Source organism: Schistocerca piceifrons, chromosome X, assembly GCF_021461385.2.
Source record: "Schistocerca piceifrons isolate TAMUIC-IGC-003096 chromosome X, iqSchPice1.1, whole genome shotgun sequence".
Lineage (NCBI taxonomy): Eukaryota > Metazoa > Arthropoda > Insecta > Orthoptera > Acrididae > Schistocerca > Schistocerca piceifrons.
This window is the reverse complement of record NC_060149.1, coordinates 813001889-813016298: the sequence shown is the minus strand read 5'-3', so window position 1 is coordinate 813016298 and position 14410 is coordinate 813001889. Positions and strand designations below refer to the sequence as shown.

At 41.1% G+C, this 14410-nt stretch overlaps 1 protein-coding gene across 1 annotated transcript in view; it reads left to right on the top strand.

Annotated features, from left to right (window-relative positions):
- The window catches only part of LOC124721646 (katanin p60 ATPase-containing subunit A-like 1), a 116501-nt gene that overhangs the window by 72056 nt on the left and 30035 nt on the right, over positions 1-14410 (top strand). The window contains exon 10 of the mRNA XM_047246709.1: positions 3477-3589. Within this exon, the coding sequence (XP_047102665.1) occupies positions 3477-3589 (113 nt within the window). The remainder of the gene's footprint in view (positions 1-3476; positions 3590-14410) is intronic.

The window sequence follows — 14410 nt, the reverse complement described above, 5'->3', positions numbered from 1 at the left end:
CAGAGGAGGACAGCACTGTAGTTTGTTCTCTAGATTGTCGCACAGATGACGAAATGGTAGATATCGAACTAGACGACAGAGGGATAGAGAAACAATTAAAATCGCTCAAAAGAGGAAAGGCTGCTGGACCTGATGGGATACCAGTTCGATTTTACACAGAGTATGCGAAGGAACTTGCCCCCCTTCTTTCACTGGTGTACCATAGGTCTCTAGAAGAGCATAGCATTCCAAAGGATTGGAAAAGGGCACAGGTCATCCCCATTTTCAAGAAGGGACATCGAACAGATGCGCAGAACTATAGACCTATATCTCGAACGTCGATCAGTTGTAGAATTTTGGAACACGTATTATGTTTGGGTATAATGACTTTTCTGCAGACTAGAAATCTACTCTGTAGACGATCATGTGAAACGCAGCTCGCGCTATTCGTCCACAAGACTCAGAGGGCCATAGACACGGGTTCCCAGGTAGATGCCATGTTTCTTGACTTCCGCAAGGCATTCAATACAGTTCCCCACAGTCGTTTAATGAACAAAGTAAGAGCATATGGACTATCAGACCAATTGTGTGATTGGATTGAAGAGTTCCTAGATAACAGAACGCAGCATGTCATTCTCAATGGAGATAAGTCTTCCGAAGTAAGAGTGATTTCAGGTGCGCCACAGGGGAGTGTCATAGGACCGTTGCTATTCACAATATACATAAATGACCTTGTGGATGACATCGGAAGTTCACTGAGGCTTTTTGCGGAAGATGCTGTGGTATATCGAGAGGTTGTAACAATGGAAAATTGTATTGAAATGCAGGAGGATCTGCAGCGAATTGACGCATGGTGTAGGGAATGGCAATTGAATCTCAATGTATACAAGTGTAATGTGCTGTGAATACATAGAAAGAACGATCCCTTATCATTTAGCTACAATATAGCAGGTCAGCAACTGGAAGCACTTAATTCCATAAATTATTTGGGAGTACGCATTAGGAGTGACTTAAAATGGAATGATCATACAAAGTTGATTGTTGGTAAAGCAGATGCCAGACTGAGATTCATTGGAAGAATCCTAAGGAAATGCAATCCGAAAACAAAGGAAGTAGGTTACAGTGTGCTTGTTCGCCCACTGCTTGAATACTGCTCAGCAGTGTGGGATCCATACCAGATAGGGTTGATAGAAGAGATAGAGAAGATCCAACGGAGAGCAGCGCTCTTCGTTACAGGATCATTTAGTAATCGCGAAAGCGTTATGGAGATGATAGATAAACTCCAGTGGAAGACTCTGCAGGAGTGACGCTCAGTAGCTCGGTACGGGCTTTTGTTGAAGTTTTGAGAACAGACCTTCACCAAGGAGTCAAGCAGTATATTGCTCCCTCCTACGTATATCTCATTAAGAGACCATGAGGATAAACTCAGAGAGATTAGACCCCACACAGAGACATACCGACAATCCTTCTTTCCACGAACAATACGAGACTGGAATAGAAGGGAGAACCGATAGAGGTACTCACGGTACCCTCCGCCACGCACCTTCAGGTGGCTTGCAGAGTATGGGTGTAGATGTAGATGTAGATGACTCACAGTTGGAATCAGTCAACTCATCCAAACACCTGTGTGTAACGGTTTGTAGAGATGTGAAATGGAGTGGTCACATAGACTCAAAGATATGGTAGTGGCAGACTTCAGATCATTGGCAGGATACTGGGATAATGCAGTCAGTCTACAGTGGAGATTGGTTACAAATCACTTGTGCATTCCATCATAGAATATTGCCTAAACATGCTGAACCAATGCCAAATAAGCCAAATGGAGATATTTAACATATGAAAAGGAAAACCATACATATGGTCACAGGTTTGTTTGATTTGCAGCAGAGCATTGTGGAAATGCTGAAAAACCCTGAATTGGCAGATGCTTGTTGATAAACACCAGTTATTGTTCAGATGCCTTCTTACAAAATTTCAAGAACAAACATTAACTGAATAATCTGGACACGGTCTTCAGTCCTCTACGTATGGTATTGCTGTAAGGACCAAAAAGACAACATTAGACGGATTACTGTGCACACAAATGCATTTAATCAGCCATTCTTCTTACACTCCATACACAATTAGAATGCTAAAAGCCCCAACAAAAGTACTTAGGCTTTTTTTGCCAGTTTAATGGGAAAAATTGTGCTTTTGAATTCATTGAATACTTCTCACATTGCTATTATGAATTTTGTCAATATTCAACTTTTGTTTGTCAACAAGGTTTCATTTGTTTTAAAGCTTTGCTGAAACTCTTTGTCTTCACATCAACTGTCTTTCTAACATGCCTACTGAATTGTGGCAGGTGTTTTCAATCCCACTCACAACTTTGCTCATCACATACAAGAACAAAGGATGTTGTACAATATTTTTAAATTATATTTATTGATATTGTACATTTTGAGCCCCCAGGCGTAACTGGATGATGTTGACTGCTCTACATAATTTGCTGTCATTTTCCTGGCACACTTGCAAAGAAAAACCATTTTCCTACCTTTATTAAGATTCTTTTAAATGGGTATTCATTTATGCTATAACAGCTGTACTTTCATAGACTCCTTCCTCTACCTTTACTGAAGTGAAGGTTCTAGGTCTGTAACCAGTGATAAATGGAATTGTCGTAGACAGTTTCAAATCGTACAAATATCTCAGTCCATAGTTTGAATCTGAACATTCTTAGCACAAAAGTGAACAGAAGCTACAAAACTGGTTATAAAAATATAATTTGTGTAATTGCCAAGAAAATTTTAAGTTGTGCTCGTTTGAAAATAGTTGGAATTTCAAAAGTTTCACAAAATTCTTAATGACAGGTTTGAATGATTGCTTTATATTATGCAGATCTTAATTGACAGTATGTATTGTTACAACAGAAACTGTAATGATGTGGATGGTGTGATCTGATTAAACTACGGTTAGTAAATTATCAGACCACTTTAGCTACAAATGAACTTAGTATTTTGTGAAATATTATTTATATATACAACTTGTATGATTTAAGTGATTTTCAGTCTTGTTTTACTGATGCCCAGTGCTACAACTATACGTGATGCCAAGTCTTCTGAGACAAAGTTGCTTGCAGTTTGACATGGATACAAAAAGGATTTCTGAAATAAAAGAAACCTCAAGATTGAAACAATTATGAAGAAAAAAACATTTAAAAACTATTTAATTTTCAGTTATTGTTGTGCCTATAAACAACTAAAAGAAAATTACTTTCAGTCCTCGAGAGAGGGAAGTGTTTGAATAAATGAAGTACGAGAGTTATCAAGAACCCAGCATCATTTCTTAATTAATTTTTAAGCACTGTAGTTTCTTATAACTCATTCCTCTCACTTGCTTAATTCTATAGTTATCATCATTTATAGTGATTTCTCATTCCTCTCACTTGCTTAATTCTATAGTTATCATCATTTATAGTGATTTTAATCCTATCTACTGTGTTCTTTGTTTTGTAGTGATGAGCCAGGAAAAATAGTTATGGTACTTGCTGCCACAAATTTTCCGTGGGATATTGATGAAGCTCTAAGACGAAGACTTGAAAAACGTATTTACATTCCTTTACCTACACGTAAGTTAGACTTTTGTCTATAAGAATGAGATTAAATGTTTTCACTTTTTTGGGAAAAAGAAGATTGCTGTTTGGTAGTATGAACTTGTTTTTATACATCAGTTACCATTGTAGCCTTAACAAACACCATTTGCTTAAAGTGAAATCTTCCTCTGTAAAGAGAGAGAGGGAGAGAGATTGATTGATTGTGTGAGAATAGTGTATGGATATTATAAGCAAAAATTACATTTAATTTCAGAACTGCATCATTAAAGTGATAGAAAGATGACACACACAAGGGAAGGCCACAGCTCAGAAGTTCATGTGAGGTTTTAGGTGGGTGAATGATGTCACATTGGTACCAAATTGCATCACAATTCTGCCCATTGCCACTGTGGACATGTTACGCGACAGGAAGGTCATCACACCTTCCTCTTTGCAACATTTCACCTTTTCTCTCGACACCTCTGCAATGGAGGCTAGACTGCGATGCTGGGCATTGAATTCGTGATTTTCTTTTAGGTGGCCAAGGAAAACATTTCAGATACACCACCACTTGGCGTCAACACAAAAATGGATGCCTGTCATTCCAGTGCTTAGTGATCAGTGACTGTCCATCACTGTACAGTTACATTTTTAAAGTGCTCAACAAAGGTCTACAGGTGGTACTGAGGGTGTAGCCAATCTGGGGCGTCTTGGAGGCCCTCAGGGGCTCAGCATTGATTTGCTGAGTACTGGCTTGGCGACCCCGGGGTTCCTAAGATGGGGACTGGTAAGTGCCACCAGTTCCCCATCACCGTAAGCTCTGGGCATGCTTCAGCAACCGCGGCGTGGCAGCGGAATGTTGTGTGTCCCAGGGAATGGGGATCTTGCCTTGAGTTGCAAGGATGGTATAAACCTCTATAAAAAAACCTCAATCTCAAGGTGTGCTGCGCACTGATGGGATGCATACCTGTTGAGATGGAACAGTTGTTAGCGGGCAATCTCTGGGGAACCTTGTGTGCCTCAGTTGTATAAGGCTTACTCAGGCACGTGGGGCTCTGTCTGAGTGGACCCTTATTTCCCTAGCTACTCTTGGGACCAAGATGGAACCCTCAAAATCATCATCTTTTCCTCACAGTGGGAAGGGTGTACCACCTGGGAGCATTCACACCCATGCATCCAAAAGAATGAGAGAGACTAGTCCTGCTGATAATAAAACTACTTTGGACTGCAGTAACAGGGCTCATGGACTCATGAATAACAATGTGTTTCTTGTGAGGAAGAGGAAGGAGTGAACATCTGAAAAAGTGTCCCAGTTTTATATCCATAAGTTTTTCGAAGGCCTTGCTGGAACATTTAAAAACTATGAAACAATTGTGTAATGGCTCATTGTTGGTCAAAACTAACAGGTCAACACAGGTAGACCTTCTTAAGAAATCACAGGAACTACGTGACTATGATATCATTGTTGAGATGCACACCTCTCTCAACTCCAGTAAGGGAGTTGTCACATGCTGAGATATCATGGACATAAAATCCATTCATCATAAGAATAAACCTGATGTAAACATTGCACTATGTATTCTTCCGCATTTGCTGGAACCTCATTGGATTTCCGTTTCATGTGAGATTGCCGCCAAGCTGTCTCGAGTACTGTCAAGTATGATAATAGGGTATGTTTTGTGCTGTGCGTCATGCACACATTGACTTAGCGATAATACGGGACAACAGGTTTACTGGTGCATTTAACTTGGACAGCACTGGCCGGTCAGCTGTTAGAGCTAGCCTGCAGTGACGTGGTCAGCTGCAGTTCACACATAAAAAGAGATGACCAGAGAAGCAATACAGCTTCGAATGTCATTTAATTTTTAAGCAGAATGACATAATACACTGAAAATCTCCCACAACACGCTCCTTAGACGACTAGAAAAAAACTGCTACACGTTATCGCTTTTAGCTAATGTACTTTTGCAATTATAAACAAGGATGATGAAAATTCCTGACTTAACCACAGGGTAATTTTTTCTACATAAGCTGTGTGTAACATAAGAGAGCTCTGAAGGATTTCACCATATAGTTAAAAATACTGAAGCCACTGAAGGTATTACTTACAATCAGTCATCTGGTAGTCTCTTAGCTCCTTCCTTATCCGACTCCGAGAAATACATTTGAGTTCTGGAAGTGTCACCTGCTAAATTGATAATGAGCCTGTCAACAACAGAATCCATGAAGCCAACCAGGTGCAACATTTTCTCTTCTTCTTTTATGACGAGCCATTCTATATCCTGCCAGCGCTCGGCAGTGACGTGTGAAAAAGCTGTGCGCGTTAGTTCCAGTACATCTGGCAGCTTAACAGTCTTGTTACTTCTCAGGCCAAATACCACAGCTTGGCTCCATATCAATTCTCTTGGGTATATATTGTAATGGCACAGTAGCAAATGTAAAAATGCAGCAGTTTTATAATGTGCTCGATGCTGTGAAAATGATTGTTTTTCATGTTTCTATGATACTTATCTACCTCTGTAGTACAAAACGATGGACATAGGTCCAAATAAAGAGGATTTGGTTGTTCATTTTTGCCTTAAAAATTAAATTGTTATGTTTTCTTAATTTAAATAACTTTATGAACAGTCTTTCATAAGACATCGATAATTAAGAATTTGTATTTGAAATGGAAACAGGAATTTCGCATCCAGTATGTAATTAGAAACAAGAAGACGTGCATTATTCATTAAAAATGATGATGAGTTTTGTAATTAAGAGATGTAGGTATTTCATATTGAATGAGAAAAAAAAAGAAGATACTGGGATGATTAGAATCGACGCTCGAATAACCGCACATTACTCGGAGACCATTACGCTACCAACTGCGCTACACGTTCAACGTACATTTGTTTATCAACTGCAGTGTATACAATGCTGGGAAAACTTCAAAGCCGATTATCTACATAAATTTATGAGAAACATTAAGTGCAGCCTATTTCTCGACATTTTTTAACCATGTTCCACTATGGAACAGAAAGCAGCCTCAGCCATTTTTATACTTCGCATTAACAGCATGACAATCAGAGCACTGTGCTGCAGAGGCTGTGACTGTACACAATTTTTGAAATAAAAACTTCATAGCTGAAGCATGATTAAGAAAAATGTTGATGGCTGTTAATACATTTGAATATCTTAAAGTTTTATTTAACGTAACTTGGTAATAAAATACATAAGTAGGACCTACTTCCAAGAGCGTAACAACACCAGAATACATGTGTTATGGCTTCTGACCAATCATCGCACTTGTGTTTGTTTACATCAGGTTTATTCTTACGATGAATGGATTATAGCAGAACTGAAGCAAGACTGGTCATCCCAGGCAATAGTCAATGTGGAACAATGAACGTGCAGGAATAATGGAGCAACTGAAAACACTGCCACTTTCAATGTCACATTCAATTCTCTGACACTGCCTGAACATCTTATGGTGGAGTTCCTTCGACTTAATGTTCGGCCGTACATTCTAAACCCTATGTGGTGCTATAAATGTCAGTATTTCGCCCATACAACTATGAATTGTGGAGGTGAAGCGATCTGCGGGAACTACGGAAAAGCCGCTCATGACACTGGGATTGACTGCCTGTCTGTGGTGATCTTCATCAACTGCTCTGGGAATCACCCAGTCTGGAACCGAGATTGCCCTGTTTTTGCTGAAGATCGCAAAATACAGGAAATAAAAGTGACCAAGCGGATCTCCTATACTGAAGCCAAAAAAGAATATAAGGCGACAAAACCCCATCTTTACCACCTCATTCTTCACAGAGAAGTCCAGGTAGATGCACCAGGAAAGACCAACAACAGTTCCACAGCGAACATCCAGAAGGTACAAGAAAAGCAGAGTGTCTCTCAACGCCCCCTGCCCCCCTCCCCAATCCTCGAAGGGACAGTGTGCAGGGAAAGGCTTACGACGTTCAGGTCAAAAGCTGTCCAGAGTGCCATCAGACGTCATTCTTTCCCGTCTGACTGATGAGGAGGATATCATGGAGTTAGATGCCTTGGATCCAGGCAGCCCCTCCATTCCCCTCGCTCATCGAGTGCTTCACCTCCCCATTGCGAAGATGGCGGTAAATTTAAACCGCACCGATGACATGGCGTCCATACTATGATGGAAGATGAATGAATTCAGGACTCATGTGGAGAAACTGAAACTCATAGCACAGGCACAACCTTTGTGCTTTTGTTTACAAGAAATGCATTTTAAAGATACATATGTCCCTGTGCTATGGTGATATACGCTATACCAAAAGGATGACCTATTGGGGGAAAGGAGCAAGGGAGGTGTCGCAGTATTTGTCACTAACACGCATCACTCCTCTGTTCTCCCCTTGGATTCTGACCTGCAAGCAGTTGCTGTTCAAATTCATGTGTGTCGAAGGATCACTGTTTCCTCACTGTATTTACCTCCGCAAGATGAACTAGACTCTGAGGCTCTCATGGATCTTATCGCACAACTCCCACGATGATTTCTTCTCCTGGGAGACTTCAATACCCATCATGTCCTCTGGGGCTTGACCAATACTTGGCCCCGGGGGTCGGGTTTTGGAGGACCTCATCACGTCTCACGAGCTGTGCAACCTCACCACAGGTACTATTACACATTTCTCTTCTGCTACTGGGTCATTCTCAGCCATCGACCTCTCTGTTCTCCCGCCCTCACCGACTGTTCAGTGGGAGGTCATTGACAACCTTCACTCCAGTGACCACTTCCCAATCCGCCTTCACCTACTAAATGGCTCACCACCTGAAATTAAGCTCCCAAAATGGATGGTCAGCAGAGCTAACTGGATGTGTTTCAGCTAGCTGGCTGTGTTCGAACACTGCGACAGTGTCCAAGGAAGGGTGGATCACATCACATGAGTGATCCATCGTGCCGCTGGCTTCTCCATTCCGCAGTCCTTAGGTCGATGGATGAGTGCCACTCCACGATCCAGGAAAGGTGTGCAGCTCTTCGATATTTTAAATCCCGACCGACAGCAGACAACCTTAGGGCCTTTCGAGTCGCGAGGGCCAAAGCTCAACACGTCATTATGGAGAGTAAGAAATGGTCATGATGAGCGTTCCTGGACTCCATAAATCATTCCACGTCTTCTATAAAGGTATGGGAAGCCATCTGGAGGATTTTCGGTAAACGCAGTTGTTTACCGATAGCAGCAGTGCTGAAACAGGGATGCCTCCAAACAACACTGAGACATTGCTCAGATGGCATTTCATTGCTATCATATGACTGTAGAGAGAGAAAAGTTGGACTGCAAGTCCGACAGTTCTGAGGCCTACAACTCCCCTTTCTCCATGTGAGACATCGAACCAGCACTGACTGAGATTTTGACGGTGGCATAAAGGAAATCCTCCTCTAATGTTTTAATCTAATATGGCAGACGGGCAACTTCCCCAACTCATGGAGGGAGGAAATTCTGATCCCTCTCCTCAAACCAGGAAAGGACTGCACATGTCCCAGTAGTTATCAGAGTATTGCCGTAACAAGCTGTGGAGGAAAGACCCTGGAGCGAATGGTTAACTGTTGTCTGGTCTGGTTGTTAGAGACCATGCAACTCCTTAGCAGCTCTCAATGTGGATTCCGAAGATTTCGTTCCACTGTCAATGATCTGATCCTCCTAGAGGCGGCTATTCAGCAGACTTTTCTCAGTAAGCATCACTGTATCGGCATATTCTTCTATATAAGTAAGGCATATGATACTACTTGGAGACACTGTATTCTTGCACAACTGCATCAATGGGGCTTTCGTGGCCACCTCCCCATCCATCTTCATACAGTCTTTCCTGTCTCAGTGGTTTTTAGGACCCGAGTTGGTGACACACTGTCTGATCGATTTGAACAGGAGAATGGTGTTCCTCAGGACAGTGTTTTAAGTGTTACCCTCTTTGCCATAGCCATCAACACTACCACATCTATGGTAAGGAGTCCGGTACAGTGCTCCTTATTTGTAGACGATTTTGCTGTTTTCTGTTCCTCCTCCAGTGCTACAGTGGCGAGCCATCAGTTCCAACTTACAGTGCGGCAGTTAGAGGAGTGGGCTGGAAAGACAGGTTTTCAGTTTTCTGCAGATAAGCGTGTCTGTGTCACGGGAAAGTGCTAAACAGGAGGGCTGGAAAAGCATAAAGCACGAACACCCTTTGCTGCTTTGGATCACGTTCAGATTTCATCAAATGGTTTTGAACAGTCCTTAGTGGTTCCATCCTGTATACTAGTGCAAAAATTGCTGTCACGCTACAGTCTAAAGGAGTGCAATCACTTTGTCAGGTTGCAGGCTCACACTTTCCTTAGAGGAGGATTGAATCATTCAGGTATTGTCAGCAGTGTTAAAAGTTTTTAAGAGCATTGTCCTGTCGCTCATCACACTGCAGACTGTCATTTTTTATCATAAAATGTGTGAGAATCAGTGCCCAAGGGAAGAGCTGGTTTCATTGACACACTTTAAAGGCAACCCCCGAGTCCTTTTTGTGTCCATACTAAGCAACAGTGTGTCTGAAATGTTTTTTAGCTACCCATATGAAAACTGCGTGATGTCAGTGCTGGTCATTTCAGTGTGACCTCCATCTCGGAGGCATCAAAAGAAGGGGATGAAATGTGGGTAAGAGGGGGTATGACGACCTTCCCATCACGTGAGATGTCCACAGTGGCATTGGGCACAATTGTGGTGAAATTTGGTGCCAATGTGACACCATTAACACACCTTACACATCCCATAAACTCCAGGGCTGTGGCTTTTCTTACACACGTGTTGATAACTTGCCGAGCTCGAGGGTGCTATCATAGGGTTTTGTGCTTTTGCACCATTGCAGAGGAAGGTCAAAGGTGCCTTTGAGCCAAATTTCAAACTTCATCACAATGGGGGACAATTACAGGATTCTGAAAAAGTGAACTTTTAATTACGTTGCACAGTGTAGGTTAAGTTTTATGTGAATCCAACTAAATTATTTGTAGCAGAGATTGTGTTTTTTCTCCTTTATTGGTTGAAGACTAATAATTTCAGATTTATGGGAGATTTGCGCTATTATGCAAACAAAATCCATGTAAAAGTTTAATTTTAAGCCCCTGAGTATGTAATCGTTTGTAAATCAAAGGTAGGAGATAAGCGGTGACTGATGGGCACCAGTGCCCAGGAAAGCTTTCATTAAGATTGCCAGTGATCATAATGCAATGTGTGGGAACTACTACTTCTTGCAAGTATCTTCCAGCTCTTGTTGTTGAAGGGAAATGCTGGAAGTACTTGGCAATACGATTTGCAGCAACGGCAAATTCTGTGCTGTCTTAAGATGATTGTCGACAAGAGCTTTAACATTAAGCCCACCAGCGGCATCATAACTCTTTTGAACACAGAGCCTCCAGCTTTTGCTGTACTGTTTCCTCTCTCTAGAGTTCCTATGTACCTATAGCATCGACAACAGGACCGATTGGGGACCTTTGGTACTGTACTGAGTGGAGAGTCTGAATCAGAGCCTCAGACAGTTCTGCGACCATATAGTCTGTGCAGATTCCTCAGCTTGTGCTGTGGGGTGGTGGGGTATTAGGTCCTGCTTAATAGGCCAGGAGTCCACTACACAAAGAAAGTGGCTACACGGGTAGTGGGGACTGTGTGGAGTGGACTGAGCGATCTTTTAATTTAAAGGGTCTCGGGGAAATTACAGAAAGAGCATAAGACTAAAAGGGTGTAAGACAAGCAAAGGATGAGGGTAGACCTAGCAAAATAGGTATTGCAGTTGTAAACTGTCATAGCTGTGTTGAGAAAGAACCAGAGATCCAAGTGCTAATAGAAACCATTGAAGCTCAAATCGTTATAGGTACTGAAAACTGGATAAAGCCAGAGACAGATTCAGCCAAAACTTTTACAAAGGACCTAATGTGTTCAGAAAAGGTAGAGTAAGTACAATTGATGGTGGAGTGTTTATTGCTGTTAGTAATAGTAATTTACCTTGTAGCGAAATTAGTATTGATAGTTCTCGTGATTTATTATGGTAGAGGCCATACTTGACAACCACAATAAATTAATCATTGGTTCATTGTACTGACCCCCAATTGAGTCAATACAGATGCTGAACGGTTCAAAGTTAACTTATCTTATTTCAAATAGGTACCGCATTCATACAAATATAGTTGGTGGTGACTTTAGTCTACTCTCGATTTGTTGACACAAATGCACGTTCAAAGCTAGTGGTAGTGCTATAACCTTGTACATAATACTTGGATATGCACTGCAACACCAGCAACATTCTACCAACGGCGACTACGTGGGCTGGCCACTAGAGGTCGCATGTGGTGGGCCACATGACTTACGCACATGGCACAGCATATGCTGCCCCATCTACCAGAGCTGCCTGTTTATAAGCACAGTGCTGCAGGCATGTGCCTTCATATTGCGTTTATACTTATTGTTAGCAATTGCTTGTATCAGTACTGGGGTTTCTTCTATGTTTGTGACTGCATTCTCAACTCTTGTTCACTTGTATGTGGGAGAATAATTTGGTTGATTGTGGCCATGCTGTAGTTTGCCTCTTACAGTATGAAACAGTAGGCATAAAATATCATCCGAAATTGTACTGAATGCTTACTCCAAAAATTATGTTGAACATTTAGTTCATTAGCTCACTCAAAGTGTTAATGATTGTGAAAACATACTTAAATTCTAAGCAACACTATGACAGATACACTGATTAGTGGCTATAAGGTCAGTGCAGCAAGCCAGAATGCCATAACATCCAAATCCACCAGACATAAATGCAAAATATATCTTTTTAAAAAAGCAGATAAAAATTTGTTTGAGCCCTTCCTAAGAGAGAGTCTCCACTCCATCCAAACTGACTATGTAAGTGTTGTTTAGATGTGGCTTAATATCATAGAAATAGTATCACCAGCAATTGAGAGATATGTTCCAAATAATTTAATAAGAGTTGGTACTCACCCCCATGGTGCACAAAAGAGGTCAAAACGCTGTTGCAGGAGCAACAAAAAAAAGCAAGTAAAATTTAAAAGAAGGCAAAATTTCCACAGTTGGCGATGTTTTACTGAAGCTCAAAATTTAGCACGGACTTCAGTGGAAGATGCTTTTAATAGTTTCCACAATGAAACCGTCTTATAATCTGGTAGACGATTCAGAGATTGTGGTTGTTTGTGAAGTACACAAGCAGCAAGTCACGATTAATAAATTCGCTGCACTGTAACAATGATAATGTCGCCAATGAAAGTGTCTCTAAAGCAGAGTTACTAAACTTGGTTTCCAAAATTTCTTTACCAAAGAAGAGGAAGTAAATGTTCCAGAATTCAAATCGAGAACAGCTGCCAACATGAGTGACTCAGAAGTAGATGTTCTCGGTGTAGCGAAGTAGCTTAACTTTCTTAATGAGGACATGTCCTCTATTCCTGGCTGTTTACCAATTAGGCTCCTTTCAGAGTATGCTCATACAATAGTTCCATACTTAGCAATTATGTACAACCACTCACTCAATGAAAGATCTGCAGCTAAAGACTGGGAAAGTTGCACAGGTCACACCAGTACTCAAGAAAGGAAGTAGGAGTAATCTACTGAATTACAGGCCCATATCACTGACATCGATTTGCATTAGGATTATACTCTGTTTAAACATTATGACTTGCCTCAAAGAAAACAATTTATTGACAAATAGCCAGCATGAATTCAGAAAAAATTTTTCTTGTGAAGCACAACTAGCTCTTTATTGACATCAAGTAGTGAGTGCTATCGACAGAGAATCTCAAATTGTTCACAGATTTCCAGCAACTTCAAATCAAATTTCATGCCTACTAGAGGTCTGCAAATTGGTCATTTTGCCCACTCATACTTGCTTGAGTGCACTGTGCTCAGCCATGGCTCTCCCGAGCACAAAATGCTTGAAGAGGGCACTGTGGTCGAATTAGTCACGGTAGGGAGGTCATGGCAGAGGCCATCCAGGCTTGTGCACTTGTCACGATGCTCTTGTGACCGTTTTACTAGCAGCTTTGTGTGTCTGCAGGCTGGTGTCAGTTCTGACATATTCCCTCCAGCTGACGGAGCTATGCTCAGATTAATTTGGTTACGCTGTAGACCTATATTCCTGGGTGGTAGTGTCTAATCATGACATCATTGTGATCCACAAGAACAAATAGCTTGCTTTATGCAATAATGGAAATTTGGAAACAGAAAAATCACAGTGCTGTTTTTTATAACACCATCTGCTTTGATTCAAATGTATGTATGTGAACTTGATCACCTAAGAAATTGGAACTCTAAGAGGAACTAAATTGTCTCCAAATTGTTCCCCGTTGGTGTAAGAACAGTGAATCAACTTGTTTTGGATCAAGCTTGCTTAGTCCATTCGATATAAAGTTCCGTGCTGCTCTGAAATCTCTTTCGCTAGTCACGTTTGAGACTGGAACACTAGACACTTTTCTTGCTAAAATAGATAGCTCAGGAAAGAGACGGTGGTTACGCTTTCACTTCTCAACTCGATCATAGTCGTCATAACTATCCACTTGGGTTAAATACAATTGAATCTCATCAGTTGAGTATAACATGAACTGCAGTCTTGTTACTACAAAAACTGTGACTTCATATTTTTAGCTGCTGACATTCTCTCAACAGCCTGAAATAAATATTTACAGATATCAGAAAAACAGAGTGAGATATTATTGTCACGTTATAATTTTGTTATAGCTTATCAGGAACTGGCATTTCATCACACATTTGACACACAGTATTTAACATCTCATCTCTATCAGAAACAGACATTATTTTCAATAATTAAAGGAGAGACCACAAAAACGTTACTAGTCTGTGCAATGTCCAAATTTCGACTTTCTCATAT